Below are 22688 nucleotides of genomic sequence, written 5' to 3'. Positions count from 1 at the left end.
TTTTTTTTTCTCAAGTTTTGGATCTCTCTCTCTCTCTTTTCCTTTTTTGTCTTCTCATCATTTCTCTCCCATTCTCATAGTAGAAACTTCCTGCGATAGAATTTAATGGCGTCGGTAAGATCATCTCTACAATATTGTAACATAAATTTATGTGTATATATATCTATTATGTTTGAATCTCTTTGTTTCTTCTCAAAAAATTTTCTTTCATTTTCCTGAGTTGATTTACATAATGCTAGAAAATGATCTTGATATCAAGTTCTTTGAGTAGTTTTAAGGATATTGACAATGGTAGTTCTATTGATTTGCTCTAATTGGTTGGTTACTAATTTTGTGTAAGTTTCATCATAAGACAATATTTGATTATTTGCAACCCAAATTTCTCATTAAATGAAGACAACAGAAAAAACCAATATTCATAATGTTGAACTGAATTTTCTTTTTGGAATTCCATATCATGCTATAGATTCATAATTGTTACACCTAAAATGCACATGTATAATCCAAAACTTATAAATTAGAGAAAGCCTCCCAAGTCCTTTAAAACTTAAAAGTCACTAAAACATTATGTAAAGTCAGAATTCTTTTGTCCTGCATTCTATTGCTTTAACCAAGTAACAATAACAATTTTACTGCCAATTTTCGTACTTTCTAATAGTTTCTAAATATTCTAGCTATCTTGATTTTGAATAATGTGAGAGCTTTTAACAAAGTCATATTTTTGCATTAAATAATCAGAAAACCTACTTCTTATATCCCTTGAAGAATTTTGTGTACGCTATTGATTGCTTGAATTTGTACGTAGTTGATTATTTTTTTCTCAAAAGTTTGTACATTTATGAACTATTGATTGCTTGAATATATAGTTGACAATAATATTTTATCTCAAAAGTTTGTACATTTATGAACTATTAATTGCTTGAATTTGCAATTGAAAATAAATTTTTTCCTCAAAAGTTTGTACATTTATGAAATCTTGTAGGCATTTTGCTAATAAGCTAACTAATAATTTTTCTCATCTGCAGCAGGAAAAGGGTCGGCCTCTACCTAAATTTGGAGAGTGGGATGTGAACAATCCGGCCTCCGCGGAAGGGTTTACTGTGATATTCAGCAAAGCTAGAGATGCAAAGAAATCTAATGGAGCTACTGGCCCTGGGACTGGTACTGGAAATGGGACGGGGACTGGGAGTGAAGCCACTGCCACAGCCACCACACAAAGGAATGATAATTCATCTAGACCGCCAGTAGAAAATATTCAATACACACCAATGGTAAATTATACAATGACAAAAACCATTGCTATCAAAGAGGAATCATATAATTCTATAATTAATTGGTAACAGCTAGACTCTTGACATTTCTTATTATTCTATGTGTTTTGGATGCAGAAAAAATGGTTTTGCTGTTTCTGAATTTGACTAGCTTCATGGCTGTGAGATGGCATAATGTGACCATGCATGGTGGTGGTACCCTGGTATAGGATAAATTCATGTGTGCATTTCAGATTGCCAGTGGGGAACATATGGCGGCTAGTTTCCATTTCCCCTCAATTTAGCTTTTACACTATATTTTTGTTAAACCATTTCATATTTCCAATCTTTGTGTATGTTATATAGGAGGAAAAGAAAGACGACAAATACAAGTGCACTTCTCTAAAGTTCGTGTATTCTTTCTGAATCTCCTTGATTATCTTTTTGATTTTTGATTTTTTTTTTTTTTTACAGTCTCGTGAAGATATGATTTAAATTAGGGTATTGCTTTGTTATTTGAAATCCAAGGAATGTGATTGTGCTTTTGTCCTTAACTAAATAACTCGTTCCCAAATTGTTCCCAAATTATTATATTTCACACTTAAAAGATGGCAAATTATAGTAATGAACTTATATAACATCCTTTTATCAGCTAATTTTCGAGGTCCTTACAATAGAAAAATCCATTATGCATGCCCAAACAATTAAGCTTTTAGTGATGTTTGGACTAAAAAATGGTAACAGGACAGTTCAAGGTTGGATCAAGAGTACCTAGCACTTGACCCCATCCCTTCTTCGAGTTGGGTAAAACCCACTTGAGGAACGAGTGGAGTTGATGGAGGCAAGAAAAGTTAGAGGTATTTTTTCATCTCTAATGAGTGGACTTCATTATTAACGAGGTGGAGATAAAAGAGAAAGGAAATAAAATTATAACAATTCAAGAGAGAAAACAATTATTTTGGAGAAAATGTATATATATATATATATAAATAAATAGAATATGTAAAAAGATCGATTAAATTAGGATAAAATTTGACTACAAAATTGGTTGTACCCTAAAGGTCAACCTTACTCAAATATATTTTTATTGGAGGTGAATTTTGACAAATCTACCATTGAATTACATTTTCTTTTTATATCCTCTATGTTTGTAAAATTTCTAGAAAATTAAAAATCAATAACTATGTCATCAATAAATTATTTAAACTAGCATGTAACTCCATGCAAATGCATGGATATATTTAAAATTAAACAAAAATTATATTATAAAAATATAAATAATTAGTTAATTTTTTTTTAAGCATGTAACACATGCATTCATGCATACATATAGATACATTTAAAATTAAACACAATTTTTATCATAAAATATAAATAATTATTTAATTTATTTTTTGAAGTAAACGTAATTAGTCACATATTCAAATTCTTACCTAAATTTAATACAACTTATGATTATTTTTTTTTCTAATTTTTAATAAGATAGAACGTGTGGTAATTTTTGTTATGTGGTGATTTTTATCTTATTTATTTTTTGAGAAACATGTGGTGATTTTTATTGGGTATATGTGATTTTTTTTTTTGAATTTTATAGTTCATTAATATTAGATTCTTAGTATTTTGTATTCATTAACTCACTTGATACAAAAATTAAAAAACTAAAGTAAACACATTGCACAAACTTAAGTGGATAATTATGGTATAGTTCCTACATAAATTTAGACACATGACACAAAATTGGATTATAATTTCAAATTCTAATTCAATTTTCTTTAAACTTTATTTATTATATATATATATATGACTTATAAATTTGATTTTTTTTTTTTTAGTTATATGATTATGTTTTTTATGGTTTATTATATTGGACTCCTCGTTTTCTACACTAAATTAACTAATTTGGCACAAAAATTTAAAAATTTAAATTAGATGGGACACATGACGCAAAATTAAACTCTAATTTAAATTCATTTTTATACTAAATTAACTTACTTGGCACAAAATTCTAAAATTTAGATTAGATGAAACACATGATGCAAAATTAGACTTTAATTGAATTTCAATTTGAAATTTAATTGGATTTAGAACATCAAAACATGTACACATGCATAGATGTAGAAAGAGAAAGAGCCAAATCATAACCGTGAGCAGTAATGGAATACTGAAAGGCAGTAACTAAGTACCTTTAGAAAGCTAGATTTGGATGGTTTGTTCCCAAAAAATATGGTCTATACCACTTTCCTGGAGACTTTCCCATTGCAAGAAGGCTTATACCAAATAAATTGGACCTATTTCCTAGCCCTGCATGGTTTAACAAGTTAAAGCTAAAAGACATATATACAAGCTAAAAAATAACATGATATAAGTTTTATGCTGATCCAAAAAAAAAAAAAAAAAAAAAAACACCAAAGATTAAGTCAGGATTCTCAATCTCAATCTGAACCAATTTTTTGAGCCCACGTAACCTCAGTCTACGTCCATTTTATACAAAAAATCAAAATATCATTCAAACAGAAATAAACAGCAATTTCTCTGTTGCGCACTAAAAGCACTTAGACCATCCAAACGAAAAGATTCTCTCTGTAATGCCAAGCAAAAATTACCAAGATTTCTATACATTGCTACTGAAACCCTTCCCATCCCTCCCCCTCCCACTCTCCAAATACCCCCAAAAGAATTCATTCACTTGGTTGTTGTCCATATCATATCATATCATCATGAATTAAAAGATAAATTAGGTAGTGAGCATGCAGCTATCATATACTCTTGACCACAAGACAAACACAGAAATTCCTCTAGCTCACAATCAGAACGCCCAGCATAGAAATTCAAATTTCAAAACAAAGATGCAACCACAATTTTACTTGTATTTCCGCTCAAAAAAGTAAACATTCCAGTAAACTAAAACACTTGAAGGCAAATTACAATAAAGCACAAATGCAAAAAACTTGGTTCCTTCATTCATTCTCGATGCACCCCAATTCACCATTTTGCACAAAACCCAATATACTAAATCAGACACAGCCTCATAAACACCACAGGCCCATTACAATAAGCTCAAGGAAACACACTGCCCACAAAACAAATACAGAAACAATAAGAAAATCCACAAACAGCCCAAAAACCAAGCTCTCAAATGAAACTATACAGGTGAGTCACAGACCCATTACAATAAGCTCAAGGAAACACACTGCCCACAAAACAAATACAGAAACAATACGAAAATCCACAAACAGCCCAAAAACCAAGCTCTCAAATGAAACTATACAGGTAAGTTTCGTTCAGCGTTTTGAAACGGGGGTCTTCAAAAAGTGCGGTACAAAGCCCAGGTTTTTGAAAAAGTTCAGTATTTGAATAGTAATTATAAGTTATAAAAGTGGAAGTTTGAGTAGTAAATTATCAATAAGATTAATGTAAATACAAGAGAGATTATTTCATTTTTAAAACAACTACTTAATAATACTTACTAAAAAAACTACTTAATAATAATAATAATAATAATAATAATAAATAATGTATTATTGTCATAATTATTTGTTATTCCTATTGCTATTATTGGTATTATTTTAAATAATGTTAATTTTTTTTAGCATCAATTATTTGTTATTCAAAAATTTTTGAACCAAATATGTTATCTGTCTTATTTTAATAATATTATCTATTTTTAATAATATCAATATCACTATTTTAATAATGTTTTTGTCTTATTGAATATGGGTATTATCTGTTCTAGCATGATGCTCTGAAGGGGTTTCAAATGATAAAGTTGGGTTTTTAATAAAATAAGTGGGCAGTTTGGTAATTGAACCAACAATTCCTGAAAGTTGAAGGGGCTTTTTTGCAAAAGTTGGCCGAAAGTCCTTTAGCTTTTTGGGAATCTTACACTTTTTGAAAAAGAAACTTTCTTGTTAAATCAGCTTTTTAATACTCACCAAACATCTAGCATTTTGAACTTTAAAGTAAAAAGTGTTTTTTGCCATCTAAAAGTGCAAACAAACGGGCACTTTTACAGTAGAATAAACACACAAACACTGAAATAGTATAAGATTTGCACAAAGTAAAATGTTAAATATATTAGCAATGCAATATATTATACCATGTTATATATGCTAGAGTGGATGCGGAAGGGGAAGTATAGAATAGGAATACCGAGAACACGAGGGTTACATGGTTCAGCCTTGTCGGCTTAGGAGGAATCCCTTAAGAGTTACATCTTTATTATGTAAGAGTGTAGTACAATAATCTATATTATAATGAACCCTAACATGAGTATATATAAGCGACTAAGCCTTAGACTACTAGTAGAAGTAGGAGTGGGTTTAAGCCTATTACATTGAACTAATATGTTTAATATATCTCTAACACCCTTTCTCAAACTCAAGGCGGAAGCTCGATGAAGGTTTGAGGTTGGATAAGCATGAGAAGATTACTTGGAGATGCCTTGAAGAAACCACAATGAATAATGTGCCAATTGACCAATTTTGGAGCTTCAAATGAAGAGACGAAATCCAAAATCGAAATCTACACGAAAAACTGAGTAAGATAGGCATTTTTCAAAAATTTTGACTTTTGGTAAATGGTCAACGTAAAAAGTCAAAGTCAACGGATAAAAAAGTCAACAATTAAGCACGGTCAACATGCTACACTGTTTGGGTCGGTTCTGGGTTTTCGGGTCAGGTCACAGATCAAGTGGCAAAGCCGCTAACGTCATCCTGATAACGTGGACGAGGGCTAACGTGGCTAGTGCTTACACGGCATTGGCGTGACTAGATGATGCCATCTAATGATATCACACTGACATCAGTAGAAGTCTTTCGGAGCGTGGTGGCACGTGCATTCCCAGGTAGCGCGTGGATCTAACGGTGTGCGCGTGGTAGCATGTCCTTGGTTAGATAAAGGCCGGATTTCACAATTTGACAGATCAAGTGGCTACAAGGCCGTCATGGCGACACATGTGGCCAAAGTTTGATCTAGGAGTCGAGAACATTCGATGGTGTGTGGTATTGTGCTGGAATCTCTTATGGAGCATGGTGACACATGAAGCTTCTGGTGGAGACCAGCTTCTTAGGTTTTGGTCGCGGGAGGCCATGGAGTACGTCTATGGTGTTAGTTTCATCAAGTGAAGGCTTGATGTGCACAGAACTGAGAAGGTAAGTCACAGTTTGCTTGGGCTTGAGGATCTAGACACGGCACTGAGCTATGATGGTTGCGAGTGCCATGGAGTCTAGATCCAGCAGACAAGCATGTGTGACTTCAAATGGTGGTGTGTAGGTGAGAATCTTCTTTACTGTGTAGAGATGTTTGTTTGATGCCAAGAATGAAATTTGGCTCTGATATTATGTTAAATATATTAGTAACGCAATATGTTATACCATGTTGTATATGCTAGAGTGGATGCGGAAGGGGAAACATAGAATAGGAACATCGATAACAAGAGGGTTACATGGTTTAGTCTTGTCAGCCTAAGAGAAATTCCTTAAGGGCTATATCTTTATTATGTAAAAGTGTAGTACAATAACCTATGTTACAATGAACATTAATATGAGTATATAGAGACGACTAAACACTAGACTACTAGTACAAGTAAGAGTAAGCTTGGTCTTATTACATTGAGTTAATATGTTTAATATAATTGAAACATAAAACATACCCACATACATGAAGACTCAGTCAAACAAAAATGTATAATATACCAAACAATATAACAACAATCAAAAAAAAAAAAACCAAAATTTAGATTAGAGAGAGAGAAATGAAAGTGGGTTTGAGCAATGTTGCTCAGATCTGAGACATACCTGAGAAACAGAGAATGGTGATAGCTAGGCGCATGAAACAGTTCAAGAAATGTTTATACTTTATACAAAGAAATCAAAGTTTGTATGTATTAAAAATTTGACCTTTTTTTTTGTTGACACAGCATAAAGATTTGAACTTTAAAACAAACAAAAACAAAGAAACAAAATTTCAGGAAGACTTACTTGACAGAACTATATAATGGATTGTTTCTTTTGATTTTTTGGGTGGGAAATAAAGCAATGAGAACTCAAATATTTTAAGTTTTAACATTGCACAAACGAATAAAAATTGTCAAAATAATAATAAAATTTTATAAAATATAGTATTTTTTTTTAAAGAAAAAAATATATTTTTGAAAAGAAATTGCTGAAAGAAAATGGTTATTAGAGGTCAGGTGACAGGTCAATTGCATTCAGAGGTACCATAAGTTATAGCCCCACGATTTTATTTTGCTTCTTTTTTTTACACCTAAATTCTTAATTTTCTCTCAGAAATTGTACATAAAAATAAATGACTTTCTTTAAAGAAAGCCCCTTCATAGTTCATACGTTTATGTCCACTAGTACTTTAAAGAGTGAGAAAAGGGAGTGCAATAAATACGATCTCAAATTGTTACTATTTGTAAGCCCATTTGGTGGTTAAAACTTATAAGACCATGTTTTGAGAGTTTTTCTCCCATTGAAATTAAGGTTCCAATCCTAATCAATTCAGTTGGTGTGATTTTTTTTCTTTTTAATAATTCAATAATTACAATAATAAAGAAGAAAGTTGAACTCTCTTCAAAAGAGAACAAGCAACATTACTAAGCTAGAGTCTACAAAGTTGTACCAATATATGTGTATGTATGTATGTATATATTAATTTTATTTTCAAATTTTAATTTATACTTCTTTAAAATCGAATAAAATTGGAATTAATTGCATCCATTTTATGGCGATTATCCTTTATTGTCACATGATATCAATGAATTTCTTTTTATGATGACAAATTCAAACACAAGCTTTTTTTTTTTTAAATAATAATATACTTTACTAATTGAACTAATTAAAACCAACTTCAGTTATTTCTTAAGAGTCTTAAATATTTAAAAATGCAAGATGAATTGAAAGAATTAATTTCTTGCTATAAAAGTATATATTATTTGACATTTAAGGAAAAAGAGACATCATTTATTATAGCGGAACTGTGGAAAAGTGCAATATAATTCTAATCACAAGTTCACAACATAGGCACTACAAAAATGCAATTATTATTAGACTATACTTGAAGCCATTTTTTTTTTCTCTTTTAAACAAAGAGTCGTAATAATTAAGTGAAAGATAAGGTGTTGAGGTCCAAAATGTAATTGAGGATTTGGGCCTTAAAAGGAACGGAAATTCGGCCCAATAAGATGAAAAGGAGTTTTGAAGGCCCAAGGAGGTCCAGTAAGGAAAAAGAGAACAAAAAAGCAAAGGTGTCTATGGAGATAGAAGATTCAGGCCCAGGACGTGGATGGGCTCTCTGGCCTCAAAGAAAGGATCCCAGAAAAAGGCTGGGATGTGCTAAATAGGACGCGGATGGTTCAGGAGATGGCCGACATGGGGGAAGACACGCGCACCTCAAAAGAAAGGAAACAAAAGAGGTCCTGTCCAGATCAAATCCTTGGACCCAGGTAGCGTTAAGGATAGATAGGGGGTGAAAAAATGGTAACAGACTCTTGACATTTCTCATTATTCTATGTGTTTTGGATGCAGAAAAAATGGTTTTGCTGTTTCTGAATTTGACTAGCTTCATAGCTGTGAGATGACATAATGTGACCATGCATGGTGGTGGTAACTGGTACAGGATAAATTCATGTGTGCATTTCAGATTGCTAGTGGGGAACATATGGCGGCTACTTTCCATTTCCCCTCAATTTCAGCTTTTACATGATATTTTTGTTAAACCCCTTTCATATTGCCAATCTTTGTGTATGCGATATAGGAGGAAAAGAAAGACGACAAATACAAGTGCACTTTTCTAAAGTTCATGTACTCTTTTGAATCTCCTTGATTATCTTTTTGATTTTTGATTTTTTTTTTTTTATTACCGTCTTGTGAAGATGTGATTTAAATTAGGGTATTGCTTTGTTATTTGAAATCCAAAGGAATGTGATTGTGCTTTTGTCCTTAACTAAATAACTCATTCTCAAATTATTATATTTCGCGCTTAAAAGATAACAAATTAAAGTAATCAACTTATGTAACATCCTTTTATCAGCTAATTTTCGAGGTCCTTACAATACAAATATTTATACGTGCCCAAACAATTAAGCTTTTAGTGATGTTTGGACTAAAAGATGGTAATAGGATGGTTTAGGGTTGGATCAGGAGTACCTTGTACTTGACCCATCCCTTCTTCAAGTTGGGTGAAACCCACGTGAGGAACGAGTGGAGTTGATGGGGCAAGAAATGTTAGAAATATTTTTTCATCTCTAATGAGTGGACTTCAATATTAACAAGGTGGAGATGAAAGAGCAAGGAAATAAAATTATAACAATACAAGAGAGAAAACAATTATTTTGGGGATGATAAGAGAAAATGTTAAAAAAAAAAATTATAAATTAACAGAATATGTAAAAAAAATGGATTAAATTATGACAAAATTTAGTTACAAAATTGGTTGTACCATAAAAGAACAACCTTACTCAATATATATATATATATATATATTATTGGAGGTGAATTTTGACAAATCTACCATTGGATTACATTTTCTTCTTATATCCTCTACGTTTGTAAAATTTCTAGAAAATTAAAGATCAGTAATTATGCTATCAATAAATTTTTTAAATTGCAAATTTTTGTAGTTTAAAATCATGCATAAAATATAATTTTATAGATTATATAGTAAATAATATTTTATTGGTACAAAATTTAACATGTGTATTAAGAGTATAAAAAACATACAATCCCACGTATGGATATTTAAAATATATAGTAATGTTTATGATATTAAATAAGATTGTAACTTTAGGTTACAACTAATTTTATAATTAAACTTTGTCCATTAAAGCATATATATTTGTCTCATTAGCTCTTCAGGATAGGGAAAATTTGCTTAAGTAGAGTGGGTCATATAGGATTAGGAATATTTGTTACCCCTATGATGCTTGTAAATTTTTTTTTTTTTGGCAAAATAGAAATGTTTGAAAGTTGCCATGGGAAATAACTTATTTTGAAAATCTTGTCTTAATTAACAAAATAATTTTTAAAATGGTATTGTTTAGTAATAATAGCTGTGATATTTGTCAAGTGATAATAATGTTGGGTTTGCCAAGAACCTTGTTGTTCAATTAATATATATATATATATATATATATATTTTTTGTATTTTCAACAAATAGGTTTAGGGTTCAAATCATCCTCTTGATATTGAAATATTAAAAAATTTAAAAAGTATTGATGAAGAGGTGGGGTGAAAATAAAATCTAAGGTTTATCAAATATAGTCATTGATGATGCAAAAAATCGTCAGTGAGTCAAACGGTCCTCACGTTCTTTTAACAAAACCTACGAAACAAAAACACAGAGAAGACCTTACAGAGAGTACCGTTATGGTACTGGCCAAATACCCTCCGAAGGTTAAGTTAAAAAGAGAATTTCTGCAAGTCTAGAGTGCCAGAGCTGGGGAATTATGCGTACCTTGATTTATGAGAGCTTTGGAATTTTTATAGTAATGTAGAGCTGACCTCCGTTTCTTGGCAGTGGGGAAGGTATTTCCTTGTAGAGAATATTCTCATTAATTCTCGTATTTTATGAGATCATTTCCTTGTAGGGATTTCTCTAATTATTGTTGGGCAAAGAATGCAAGATATTTCCATACTAGAATTCTTGGAGACCACTCATGCCACGTAGGTGCCATGTGGCTTCAACAAACTGTCTCCCTTGGATCCGTCTACCTTAAGGAGTCCATCCATTGCCCTGCCTCTCTGTTCAGGTTATGAGTCCGTTTACTAGTTTTTTGGTTGGTAGAATAACTAGGGCATCTCTTTTGGCGACTCCGTCACTTATGACTCTCTCTGTTAATTGGATCTGTTTGCTTTGGGATTTATCCTTATCAGTCATCTTGAGCAAAGAGTTGATGAAGCTATTGGTTAACAAAATATGTATTTCTTTAATTAGTATTGTTCGGTTTTCTTAGGGTATATATATACGTGGCAATCAATATTGCAAAAGTTCTAATGCACTTCCCCCACACCCCCCCCCCCCCCACCCAAAAAAAAAAAACCGCAACCGTTGGTGATTGCAATGTTTGGAATTAGAAGGTTGACATCAAAATATTTAACGCAGCCTCCTTGCTCTGTAAAATGATTTAAACTCTAGTAGCTAATATTGAATAATTCCCTAGCCCTGATTTACTAGGAAAAAAAAAGAAGAAAGGTCAGTCATGATCCTTATGAGTTGTGACTGACCTTTTTTAGTATAAAACAGTCTTATACTGCATAAAATTTAGTTGATCCTCATCAATTTAGTTGATTCTCAATTTAGTTGATTCTCATGTGACTTGTTGAATTCGATTTGCCGAACTAAACAAGTTCAAGTTTCATTCAAGTTCTCTCAGTGAAGTTGGGTTGGACAATTCTACCCTAGAAGGAGATTCTGAAATAATCATCAATGCTCTAAAGAATGGTGATCTGTTTACTTTTGTTTTTAATTGGTCATTTACTTAAAGACACCTTGTCTTATGTAAACTCTTCTCTCATACCTTTAAGTAAGATAATGTAGTAAGAGATGCCTTAACTAGGAGAGCTACATTATTTTTCCTATTTTTAGTTTGGATGAAATCCGTCCCTCCAAAATATTATCAATTTTGTTAACACTGATTTATTTGCTATCTGAATAAAATTTCATTGACAATTTTCTAAAAATAAAAGTCGTATAAAAAAAAAAATTCATCCTTCAAGTGCCAAGATTTTTGTAGTGCAGCAACCTGATGAGACTCTTTTTTGTTATTATTTTATGTTTAGTATAGTTTTTCAATTTAAATTTATCTATTTTTAGTGAGGTTACACATGAGTGAATTTTTAAGAAACTAAAATTGAGAATTTGAAAATAAGTAAATGGTTAGGTTTAACATGTGCTAATTTTTTTTTTAAATGTATTAAATATGCGTGAGAGATGTATTCAAATAGTGAATGTGCTAATATTTAAAAAAAAAAAATTATCTAATAGTTTTTTAATTTTGTTGAATTACAATTTTAACTCTATTTTTGATTTTTTATGATACAAGATAAAATTTCACTTTAACATAATCTAAGTGTATATGTGTGTGAAGCTCTCTTCTAGAGACTTGAACCTCGTCTTTTGCTTTCTATACTCCACAAACACCTATACTTATGGAGTGACTATCACATCAAAAGTGTGCAGTGATTTTTTTATTTTTTAAGAATAAGAATTATCTAATTAAATTATGAATATTTTTGACATTTTTTAAAAACTATAACTAGCTTTTTAAATCCTCTAAAAATTAACTTTTAAATCTTTTTTTCTCGTATTATAACTATCAAATTACCATTGAAAAAGAAAAAGAAAAAAATAAGGGTTTCATACAAATGATTAGACCAACTGACCCATTATCCATGATTGTTGGCAACGTGGGAAAACAATTCCGCCTCAGAATTACTAGTTTTTGAATATCGATTAGACGAACTGACAGACCAAGTCAAAGAAATAGCCACAACCTCTCCCACTACCTTCATGTCCATCCACTCTCTCCTGTAACTGACTCATCTCAAGCACTACTTCACACCCACGCTCTCTGGCTGATATTCCCCTTATTATAAGCCAATAATATCACAAACTCCCACTATTATTACTCACATATCACACCCTCAAAACTCCGTGTTTACACTCAACTGATCTCTTCCTTTAGCATATATCCTAGTCTCTTTTGAGAGCCTTTGCAAAGGCTTCCAATGGCTTCTTTCTCCAAGAGTTCCACCACAGTTCTAATTGTGTTCTTGTTTACCGTATTCTGCTCTCTTCACAATTTCTCAGTCTCTTCCTTTGAGTTCGAAGTTGGAGGCACCCATGGTTGGGTAGTCCCACCAGCCAATGACAGCAAAATCTACAATGACTGGGCCTCAGAAAACCGCTTCCAAGTTGGTGACACTGTCCGTAAGTATATACAAACATGCATTCACAATCACATACACAAACATGCACTCACAATCACTTACACTTAACTAGTTTGATGTTTATGTTTTCAGTAGGTCTATATAAACACAACTTTTTTCCAAAAAAATATATGAATATGAACAGTAAACAGAAAGTGGTATCAATGATGATCTCATGTGAAATCATCGACAATTTGTTAAGGTATGAAAAAGTTGTGAAAAAGTATTGGGTCTATTGCACTTCAAACATGCATTCATATATTATACACGTGTTTAACTAGTTTGATGTTTATATATCCAGTTAAGTCCATATACACAACTTTTTTCATAATCACTTCGGTGTAGACAGTAAAATGGTATCAATGATAATCCATGTAAAAATCAATAACAATTCATCACTTCTTTAGGTTGCAAAAACGTTGTGAAATATACTTGTGTCTACAATGTGTTTCTTATATATTTTGGTGCTCGTGTTTTATTTTTTGCACACAGGTTTTAGGTACAGGAAGGACTCAGTTATGGAGGTGAATGAGACAGAGTATAAGAGGTGCAATTCCTCTCACCCCAACTTCTTCTCCAACAATGGGAATTCAGTTTTCAGTTTGAATCAGCCGGGTCCTTTCTACTTCATCAGTGGAGTATCCGGGCACTGCGAGAAGGGTCAGAGGATGATCGTAAAAGTGATGTCACATGAGGAAGAGCCTCCATCTGGTGGTGGCAGATCATCATCTGGTTCCCATGTTGCAGTTTCTTCACTTGGAGTCTCTGCATTAGTCTTTCTTCAGTTTGTGTTGTCATTTGTTGCTTCTAATGTTATATAGTCACCCCAGTGTTACGCTAGGTGGGAATTTATTTAGTTCCATTGTCCAGTTTTTGAATTTTTAGGATTTCATAAGACTAAGTTATTTTTTTGTTCAGAGATGTTATTGTAAATCTAACGTGGGATTTGTTTAGACCTCCGATGATGGAATCTGTGTCTTTTCTTTAATTGTTCATGTGCTTTGCTTTATAATTATATCTTGAAAAATGTGAAATATAAAAGGATGACAAGTTGAGGAGACTTCGGGGAGTTGTCAATGTAAATGTGATATGATTGTTTTATAAGAATATAATATAAAATTTGTGAGTAAAATAGTGCATGTGTTATTTAAAAATATTTATATTTTTATAAATTTTATATAATGGAACATATAATGTATTTTGCATTAAAAAAAAAATAGTGAGAAATGTAATTTATTAAAAAGATTTATATTATATAATTACGATATTGTTTTACATAAATGGAGAAATGTTACTAAAAATGAATTCTTTTTAAATATACTATAATCAGTTGACTAATTTGAACATATCTACAAATATTAATATATATATATATACACACCCTTATTCTATGGAATATATATAACATGTTACATTAAGTTTAAATTATTATATAGGTTTACAATTGTAGCATTTTTTTTTCCAAAATATAAGTATATTGCCCATATTATTGAAACTTGAATTTTAAGGTAATATTTTGAATATTCATCATTTTTATTATTTTTTAAGGGTCATATCTCTAATATCTAATACTTATTTTTTAACCCAAAATTAAAAGTTTGGTCCAAATAAAATAAAATTTCACAATTTTCAACCTAAAAATTAAGAAAAAAAGAAGAAATTTTAACCCAAAAATTGAAAAGGTAATCTACAAAAAGAATCAATTTAAGGCTCAAATGGTTCAAGATGGACCGAATTAGATTGAAGTGGACTGAATAGACTAAAGTGAATCGAATTAGACCGAAGTGTAACAATATGACCGAATGGACTGAATAGGACCGAAGTGGACTAAAGTAAAATGAAAGGACCGAATAGAACCAAAGTGGACCGATAAGACCAAGTTGGACTAAATGGACCAAAATACTATGCTGATTTACTTAAAAAGTGTATAACAACAATATATGCTACACTTCAACTTTAAGACATATATAGATAAGGACACCATTTGACCTCAAAGCTTAATTCGATAGGTTTGGGTCCAATTAAATTATATTAACTACTCATTTTTCACATTAATATCCAATGTGAAAATTCACTACTCAGCTAATTACATTATTACTCACACATAAATATTCCAACAACATTTGTATAATATATATATATATATATATTCCAACATAAACCCATTCAAAGAAAGGTGCAATGCTATTAGAAAAGCTAAAATCATCAATTTCTCAAGGGAATAAAGGTTTTTAGTTAATAAAATTTGCATATAAAATTGGAAAAAAAAAAAAATTACTTCGAACTATGTAGGAGTTAGTTGTCCTCCACCCATTGCTTGGCCCATTTCTTTGTTAAGATTTTCATCTTTGTAATTTCCTTGTGCCTGGTGGACTTGGAGGACTACCATAGAGATGAAATTGCAACTCAGCCTTCTAATGGGACTCTTTTCATTTGAGTTGTGTTTTCATTCAACACTATCAAATTAGATGATAAAGCATTCTTACTAATATTGAATGAGATTGATTATCATCTAAAGATAGTTACAAAATCTTGTACCATAATGAAAATTGTAGCACAAATAGCATCACTTAAAGCTAAAGTGTCTTCTCTTGGACTTAGAGAAGTATGAGAAACTAGTTTTGGCCGAGAGCCACAGGTCTATATGGAAAAGAAGTTAAAACCTAAGGCATAATAGGTAACTATGTGACTGCAATGCATGTGCTGCAAAAGTAAGCCAATCAATTGCAAAGGCTGCTTGCTTCTAGCAGTAGTATTTGTTGCTGCGATCGCCATAGCTCTAAAATAATATAAGACTATGAGTAATATATAGTTGCCTTGAGGAAAGTCTGAGAAGGTTTCTGAAGTATAAACAGACGTACTTTGAGTTCCTAATTTGAGAAAGCAACAACACACAGCTGACATATCAGCAACAAAACTAGGAAAGACAAGCCATTACGAAATTGACAAATAGCTAGGCATTATATAGTACAGTATGAGATAACATGAATTCTACAAAATTAATGGCAAATTTACCCAGGTCGGAGCTGGGATTTTAGCTTTGGGGGGGCTAAAGTACGAACTGTTTTGTTTTTGTTTTTTGGGGATAATTACAGTAAACCCACCTGATGTTTGGCCTGTTTTTACTTTGCCTATCCATGGTTCAAAACTTATCACTTTGCCTACCTGAACTTCAATCCGTTATTCCCCCGTTGCCCACCTCACCCTCAAATGTTCGACAAACACATTTTTATTCCAAATTAGAACATAACACGAATCAAACAATACGAACTCACTCTCTTTCCCTCGCGAGCCCTAGGAACGCGAAAATCCCTGTAACTGAGCTGGGGTTTTGATTTTCCTGATCGTGCTTTCGTGGGTGAGGTTCTGACTTTGGGTTGTCTTGAGGCATTGAATATTCGAAGATAGATCATCACCAGGTACGACATTTCTGCTTTATGGTTCTGAGCTGGGGTTTCAAGTTTTTGATGGTAGCTTTGATTCACAGGAAGTTGGTAATCGATGTCTTCTTCGAGTGGAAATTACTTAGGTTCAAGTGGGCATATGTGTACATATGAGACTTGTGTGTTGAGAACAAGTTTGACAGTGGATAATTTTGGGAGAAGGTTTTTGGGTTGTAGCCGATATGAGGTAAGTATACTTTTTAATTAATCTAGTTGATTCACGTGAGATTGGAATGTCATGTGTTCAACTCAATTTATGAACAGGTTGGTCCCAAGTGCCCTTTCTTTAGATGGATTGATAATCCCACTTGTATGCGTGGAAATGAAGTCGCCCATTTGGTGTAATAAAAGCTGCAAATTGCACATGAAAGGGAGAGAGAAGCTACCTAGGCAGCAGCAGAAGCTATCCAGGCAATAGCAGAAACTACCCAAATGACAGAAATTGCTCAAGACAGGGCAGAAAAAGCCACTGAGAGGGAGAGAAAGTTTCGAGCTTCCTCTGTTCAAGCTAAGGAGATAGCAGTGAGAGCTTTAGAGCAAGAAAGAAAGTGCAGAATTGCACTAATTCTGTCATGGTGTTTTTTTTTTTTTTTAATTTTTAATTTTGGTTATGTTGTTTTCATGTTTTGGCTTAAGTGAGAATGTTGGAATGATAAGATTGAGTCTGCCTGATGAGTTGTAATATAAGCTGGTCCTCAATTGTATTGTAATAGAACTATGAAACAATTTTTTGAGAATGAGAACTATGTAAGGTGGTAGATGCTATTGGCTTGAAGCCACTTAATAATGTAAGCCTTTTTAAGATAAAGTGTTATTTCTGTTAGATGTAGTTGGTATTTTTGTTTAAAGTGAATTGGCTACTTGTGAGCTGTGAGCTATGAGCTGTTGGTGTTGGTGTTTTGTTTTATGTCGTGAGCTGTGTTGGTTTGTGCATAAAGTGCATTGTGTGAAGACAATTGTGTTGAAAGTGAATTTAAAGTGCATGACAATCTGTCAACTTGCAAGAAAAGACAACAAATGCACACATACACCCTGCACACATAAACAAACTCATATAATAATAACTCATATAGCAAACTGCAATAATCAGAATAATAATTCTGAACACCTGTCAGTAAGTTGGAAATTGTATACATATTTTAAGGTGGTATTGACTTAGTCTTTCATCAACCACCAGTAATATAAGACATTTGGTAGAACAATCAAAACAGTTGTAGCTGCCCAATGTTTACAAAACTTACAAAAATATAAAAAGTATTTGAACAGCTATATGAAAAAGTCTAGCCATTGTCTGCCCTGCTATTGTCTACAAACTACATAAAACCCTAACACTACATAACCCTAATACATTATACATAGCAACAAAAGTGGCTTGACTTAGTCTTCATTTATTGCCCCTGCCCCTGCCTTTGCCCCTGCCTCTCCCACCACAGCTGGCTTTTCCACCTCTTGTTCTACATTTCTGAGCCCTAGCTGCATCACCCCTTCCTCTCAAAGCAGCTCCTCCTTTGGTAGCAGGTGGTCTTGTAGGCTACAAAGTACAAGAATTCACATGTTAGCTACCAGTATCACAATTTTATGAATAATACATCAAACCTAATAGTACAGTGCCTGTGATGATGGTGCTCTACTGGTCCATGTTTCTGTAGGGGTGTGTGGTGTTAGCTGGCTTGAAGAGAACCAAGGAGCTTCTCTAACTGTGTACCTAGAGTCTGAAGAGTACCATTGACTTGGGTTCTGTAACCATGAAGCTGGTGGCCCTAATCATGGAGCTTGTGGCTGTGACCCTGCTACCTAGTTGGATGAGGATGAGGCCATAGTGTAAGGCTGATGTGTTGGTGGGGGCTGAGCTGAGGATTGGGTTTGTGATGAAGATGGGGCCTGGGATCCTTATCTGTGTGTGGAAGGCCTTCCACTTCCCTGCAACCAAATATGAGCATATTTTTACAGTGTCAGTTATTGGCATTTTGCATTTGAATAAAAAAAAATTGTAAAAACTTACAGATTTCCCTTTCTGCAATCTCTGCCTCCTCTCCCATGCTATCTTACCAGTGACATTGACCTTGCATCCCCTTGTATTGTGCCCTTCCTTCCACACCTTCCACACCTTAGTGGCCTGTTTGCTCTAGACACCTTATAAGGGTTCGGCTCATCAGTATCTCTCTTCCTCTTCATGGGTGGCCTGTCTGGTGGCTTATAAACAATAGGTGCAACTGGCTTGGGTTGGCCACTTGACATCCACTCAGATTGGCCAGGCATGGGAGGTATGGGTGTCTTGTATGTCTCCATATAAGAATCCTTGTAGTAGCATGGATGCGTGTAGTCTTCTGGTTTCTCACGATTCACAAAAATGGTTGCAACTCTATGCTTGCAGGGGATTCCTGTCAAGTCCCATACTCTACAACTGCATGTCCTATTTACCAAGTCCACCACATGCCTTTCCCTCTCATTGTCAACCTCATACACAAACCTCCCAGAAGACATTGCACAGAAACCCTTAGACTCTAATTTTAATTGCTCTAACTTTTTTGTATGCTTGGACACAATTTGCCACCATACTTTTCTATACCAGTCTTCTTTATATACAGCCTGCTCATAAGCCTAACTCTGATCCACTCCAGCATTCATAAGATGGGTTTGTCTTTAGCCTTCACAATCATAGAGTTAAAACTCTCACTCAGATTGTTTACCATACAATCTATCAAAGCTCTTGAAGAAAAGTGGGATTTGGTCCACTATGCATGCTTTATGTCATTTCTGCATAATCTCTAAGTAGGCCATACTGAGCCTCTTCATTCCCAGTAATCAGCCCCCTAGCTGTCGCCCTTGCTCTATACACCTAACTAAGACTTAAATCAACTGAAATCTTCTGCATCACATGGTGTTTAACACCTGAGACCTTCCAATTAGGATTTTTACCAAAATCCTCCAAATACCTTTTTGCCACATAAGCTGATGTAACTTGCCAAATTTTAAATGTCAGGGGGCATGTACACTCAGGATAAAATGTCTTGATCTCAAATGTGCATTCTCCAGTCACCATTGAGGCATAACACCTCTATCCACAACTGTTCTTACAATGTACAGAAATCTTCTTCTTCTCATTCAACTTCCACTTGACATCAATGTGATGCTGAATCACATACTCCCTCAAAGCTTTCCTAAACATCTGGGAGTTTGGGAACCTTATCCCTTTTGCCAACCTAACATTTTCCATATCAATTCTCTCATTGAACTCCAAATTGCCACCCTGCTCATCATCAGAACTATCCACACTTGCAATATCATCCTCTAAAGCTGGTTTAGCCCACTCTTTGTCTAAATCTATGTTTAGAGGAGGAACATTGCTTGGGCCAGGTGCATCTATGTTTGGCTGAGGTGTATTAGTGTTTGGATGAGGTGTATTAGTGTTTGGATGAGGTGGAGAAGACTCACCAAAAATGTCATCAGCAAAGTCTTCTCCTTCCAAACCTTCATTCAACCAATCAAACTCCTTCTCCAGACCATCACCCCCTGTAGCAGCTCCTACACCAACCCCTGCACCCCCTGTACCAGCCCCTGCACTAGCTCCTACACTAACCCCTGCACCATCAGGAACTTCAACTGCAAATGGAGCATTACCACTCTTCACATACAGTATGATAGTGTCTCTTGGCCCTCCCTCATTAGGCTTGCACAGGGGTACCACATCTTGATCATCTTGTATGAGCCTCAAGTCTTTCTCCAAGTTGCCCTCAGGACCTAAATAATGAACCCTACACGGTTCATCGATCCCCAATTCCTCACATATACCTTTTAGTTCAAAATAACTAAGCAAATCAGGATCCCTATACACTATTTCAACTTTCCCTCAAAAGTATTCTAAACTAGGGTTTCACAGAAAAGCACCCCCATAATATACCTTCAACTTCATTTCCTCATCCATCTACAATAACAAATTACCATTTGACACGTATACAATTAACAATTAAAGAATTGTAAACAACAAAAGAGTAAACAGTTGCATGTAGGGCTGTCCACGGGTTGGGCAGGTCAGGTTTGTGCCCAACTCGCAACCGACCCGTCGGAGATCGGGTGGGGAGGTGCCGGACCCGCAACCAACCTGTCTTAGGGTCGGGTTTTGCAGGTCGGTTTTCCATCGGGTGAGAGGTGGTTTCGAGTGAGGCCGAAACCCGCCGGAGAGGACAAAAAAACTAGAAAATCGGTGAAATCTCTTCTGATCCATCCAAGATCCAGTGCGATCTAGCCGGATTTGGCAGAGATTTCGCCAAATTCGATGCTTTTTCCCCCAAATCGTGCCAAGAATCGTCGGATCTAATGTTTTAGTCGCCGAAATCTGCCAAATCGTTGCTGGAAAACTCGTCGGAAAGCATGAAATCCCAACTCGTCGTTCTCTCTTCAGGCGGGTCGAGTTGAACGGGTTTTGAAGGAAGGGAACCGAAACCGAACCGCCGGCGTCGGTTTTTGGAGATCGGAAACCGAAACCGACCACCGGAGCTGTCAGATCGGGTTGTAGCGGGTCAGGTACGGGCGGGTTGGGTAGGTCGGCGGGTGATTTGGACAGCCCTAGTTGCATGTTTTTGTTTTGCTTTTGGGATGCAACACACACAGAGGGACCACGTTTTCTGCTTTGTTTTTTATTCTGTTTTACTAAATAGCACATGCAAACAATGAAATTTAAAGCAAATAGAAACTTGGGTCCACTATGAGACACAATGACCACGACAGACAGACAAAATGCCCACAAACAAACACAAATACAAAGAACAGGTGGTCACATTTTTCATAAGCATCAATAGACACAACAAATATTCTCATTCCATTACATGTAACATTAACCATTGATTGATTACTAAAAACACAATAAACAACCACGAGCCCAAAGTAAAAACCAAAACAGTGACTGATTTCTTACCAGGATTTTAGTCCCTCAAACAACCCTTTGCTCGTCTGGGTTTACACTTCCAACACAATGTCAATATCAGATGTAGAAATGAATTTTCGCGTTCCTAGGGCTCGCGAGGGAAAGAGAGTGAGTTCGTGTTGTTTGATTCGTGTTATGTTCTAATTTGGAATAAAAACGTGTTTGTTTAACGTTTGAGGGTGAGGTGGGCAACAGGGGAGTAACGGATTAAAGTTCAGGTGGGCAAAGTGATAAGTTTTGAACCATGGGTAGGCAAAGTGAAAACGAGCCAAACATCAAGTGGATTTACTGTAATTATTCCTTGTTTTTTAAATAAGAAAAAATATACTAAGATTCAAGACTGAATATACTATGAAAAATAAAACTAGTAACCATTCAATATTAATAATATTTAAACAAAAGAAAAGACAAAATAATCATTTGTCAATACATTTTAAATCAATCATTTTGCAAATGTGTACAACATTGTGTCTACAATGTAAACCTATAAAAGTCCTCACAAATTTGTGACTACTTTTAGATTCCTAAACTAGGTCATCAGCTAGCAAACAAAAAATGGCACAAGATTGCTTCCTAAACTAGGTCATTAGCTAGCAAACAAAAAATAGCACAAGATTGCCCTTCGATGTGCTTACATTGAACCCACAATCACAATCCATCAACATTAGGCAACAAGACCCAGCAGACATGAGACAAGTCACATTTCATTGTCACAGAATTTGTCCAAAGAAACTTGGTTCTTCTTCCTGGATCATCAAGATACCTTGAAGGACATGGACCAATCAAAGAACCCTTTTCCGAGTGTCTCACCTTGTGCGACAACGAGTTCAGATCAATGTCTCATCTTGTGCGACAATGAGTTCAGATCAAATTAGGAACAAGTAATAATTTGATTATCAAAGCCACCAATAGCTTATGTCTTATCCTGTGATTTGCTAATTTAGTGAACTTCATAATGGTGCTTTCAATCCGAATACACTGGAAATTGTAGAAAAAGTGAATAAGTCTGTTGGTTAGTACAAACAGTGGAGAAAGGAGAGCGAATGCATAAACTTTTGCCTTTTGTTTTTTGGGGAGAGGGGGGGGGATTGGGGGGGGGTTGTTTGGGGGGGGGGGGAACCCACACTGATATTCAGAAAA

The 22688-nt window shown here is 34.3% G+C and overlaps 2 protein-coding genes across 2 annotated transcripts; both read left to right on the top strand.

The window, feature by feature from the left end:
* On the top strand, positions 1-1666 carry LOC112007002 (protein NOI4). Its single transcript, XM_024039320.2, has 3 exons — positions 1-114; positions 1026-1271; positions 1389-1666. The coding sequence occupies exons 1-3, from the start codon at positions 106-108 to the stop codon at positions 1410-1412; spliced, it is 279 nt and encodes a 92-aa protein (XP_023895088.1). The 5' UTR covers positions 1-105; the 3' UTR covers positions 1413-1666.
* Positions 1667-12873: 11207 nt separating this feature from the next.
* Positions 12874-14170, top strand: LOC112006999 (early nodulin-like protein 21). Its single transcript, XM_024039318.2, has 2 exons — positions 12874-13182; positions 13674-14170. Exons 1-2 carry the CDS (start codon positions 12981-12983, stop codon positions 14000-14002), a joined length of 531 nt encoding a protein of 176 aa, XP_023895086.2. The 5' UTR covers positions 12874-12980; the 3' UTR covers positions 14003-14170.
* Positions 14171-22688: the final 8518 nt, after the last annotated feature.

Source organism: Quercus suber, unplaced genomic scaffold (genome assembly GCF_002906115.3).
Source record: "Quercus suber isolate HL8 unplaced genomic scaffold, Cork oak 2.0 scaffold_188, whole genome shotgun sequence".
NCBI classification, from domain to species: Eukaryota; Viridiplantae; Streptophyta; class Magnoliopsida; order Fagales; family Fagaceae; genus Quercus; species Quercus suber.
Note: the sequence above shows the minus strand (reverse complement) of the source record. Positions and strands in the feature narration are given on the sequence as shown.

What these genes read in the sequence shown, in the direction of transcription:
- LOC112007002 (XM_024039320.2), top strand. An exon ending in ATATTCAATACACACCAATG is followed by an intron (nt 1,272 to 1,388) that starts GTAAATTATACA and finishes TTTTGGATGCAG; the next exon opens with AAAAAATGGTTTTGCTGTTT.
- LOC112006999 (XM_024039318.2), top strand. Translation starts at nt 12,981, where the DNA reads ATGGCTTCTTTCTCCAAGAGTTCCACCACAGTTCTAATTGTGTTCTTG. An exon ending in CCAAGTTGGTGACACTGTCC is followed by an intron (nt 13,183 to 13,673) that starts GTAAGTATATAC and finishes TTTTGCACACAG; the next exon opens with GTTTTAGGTACAGGAAGGAC.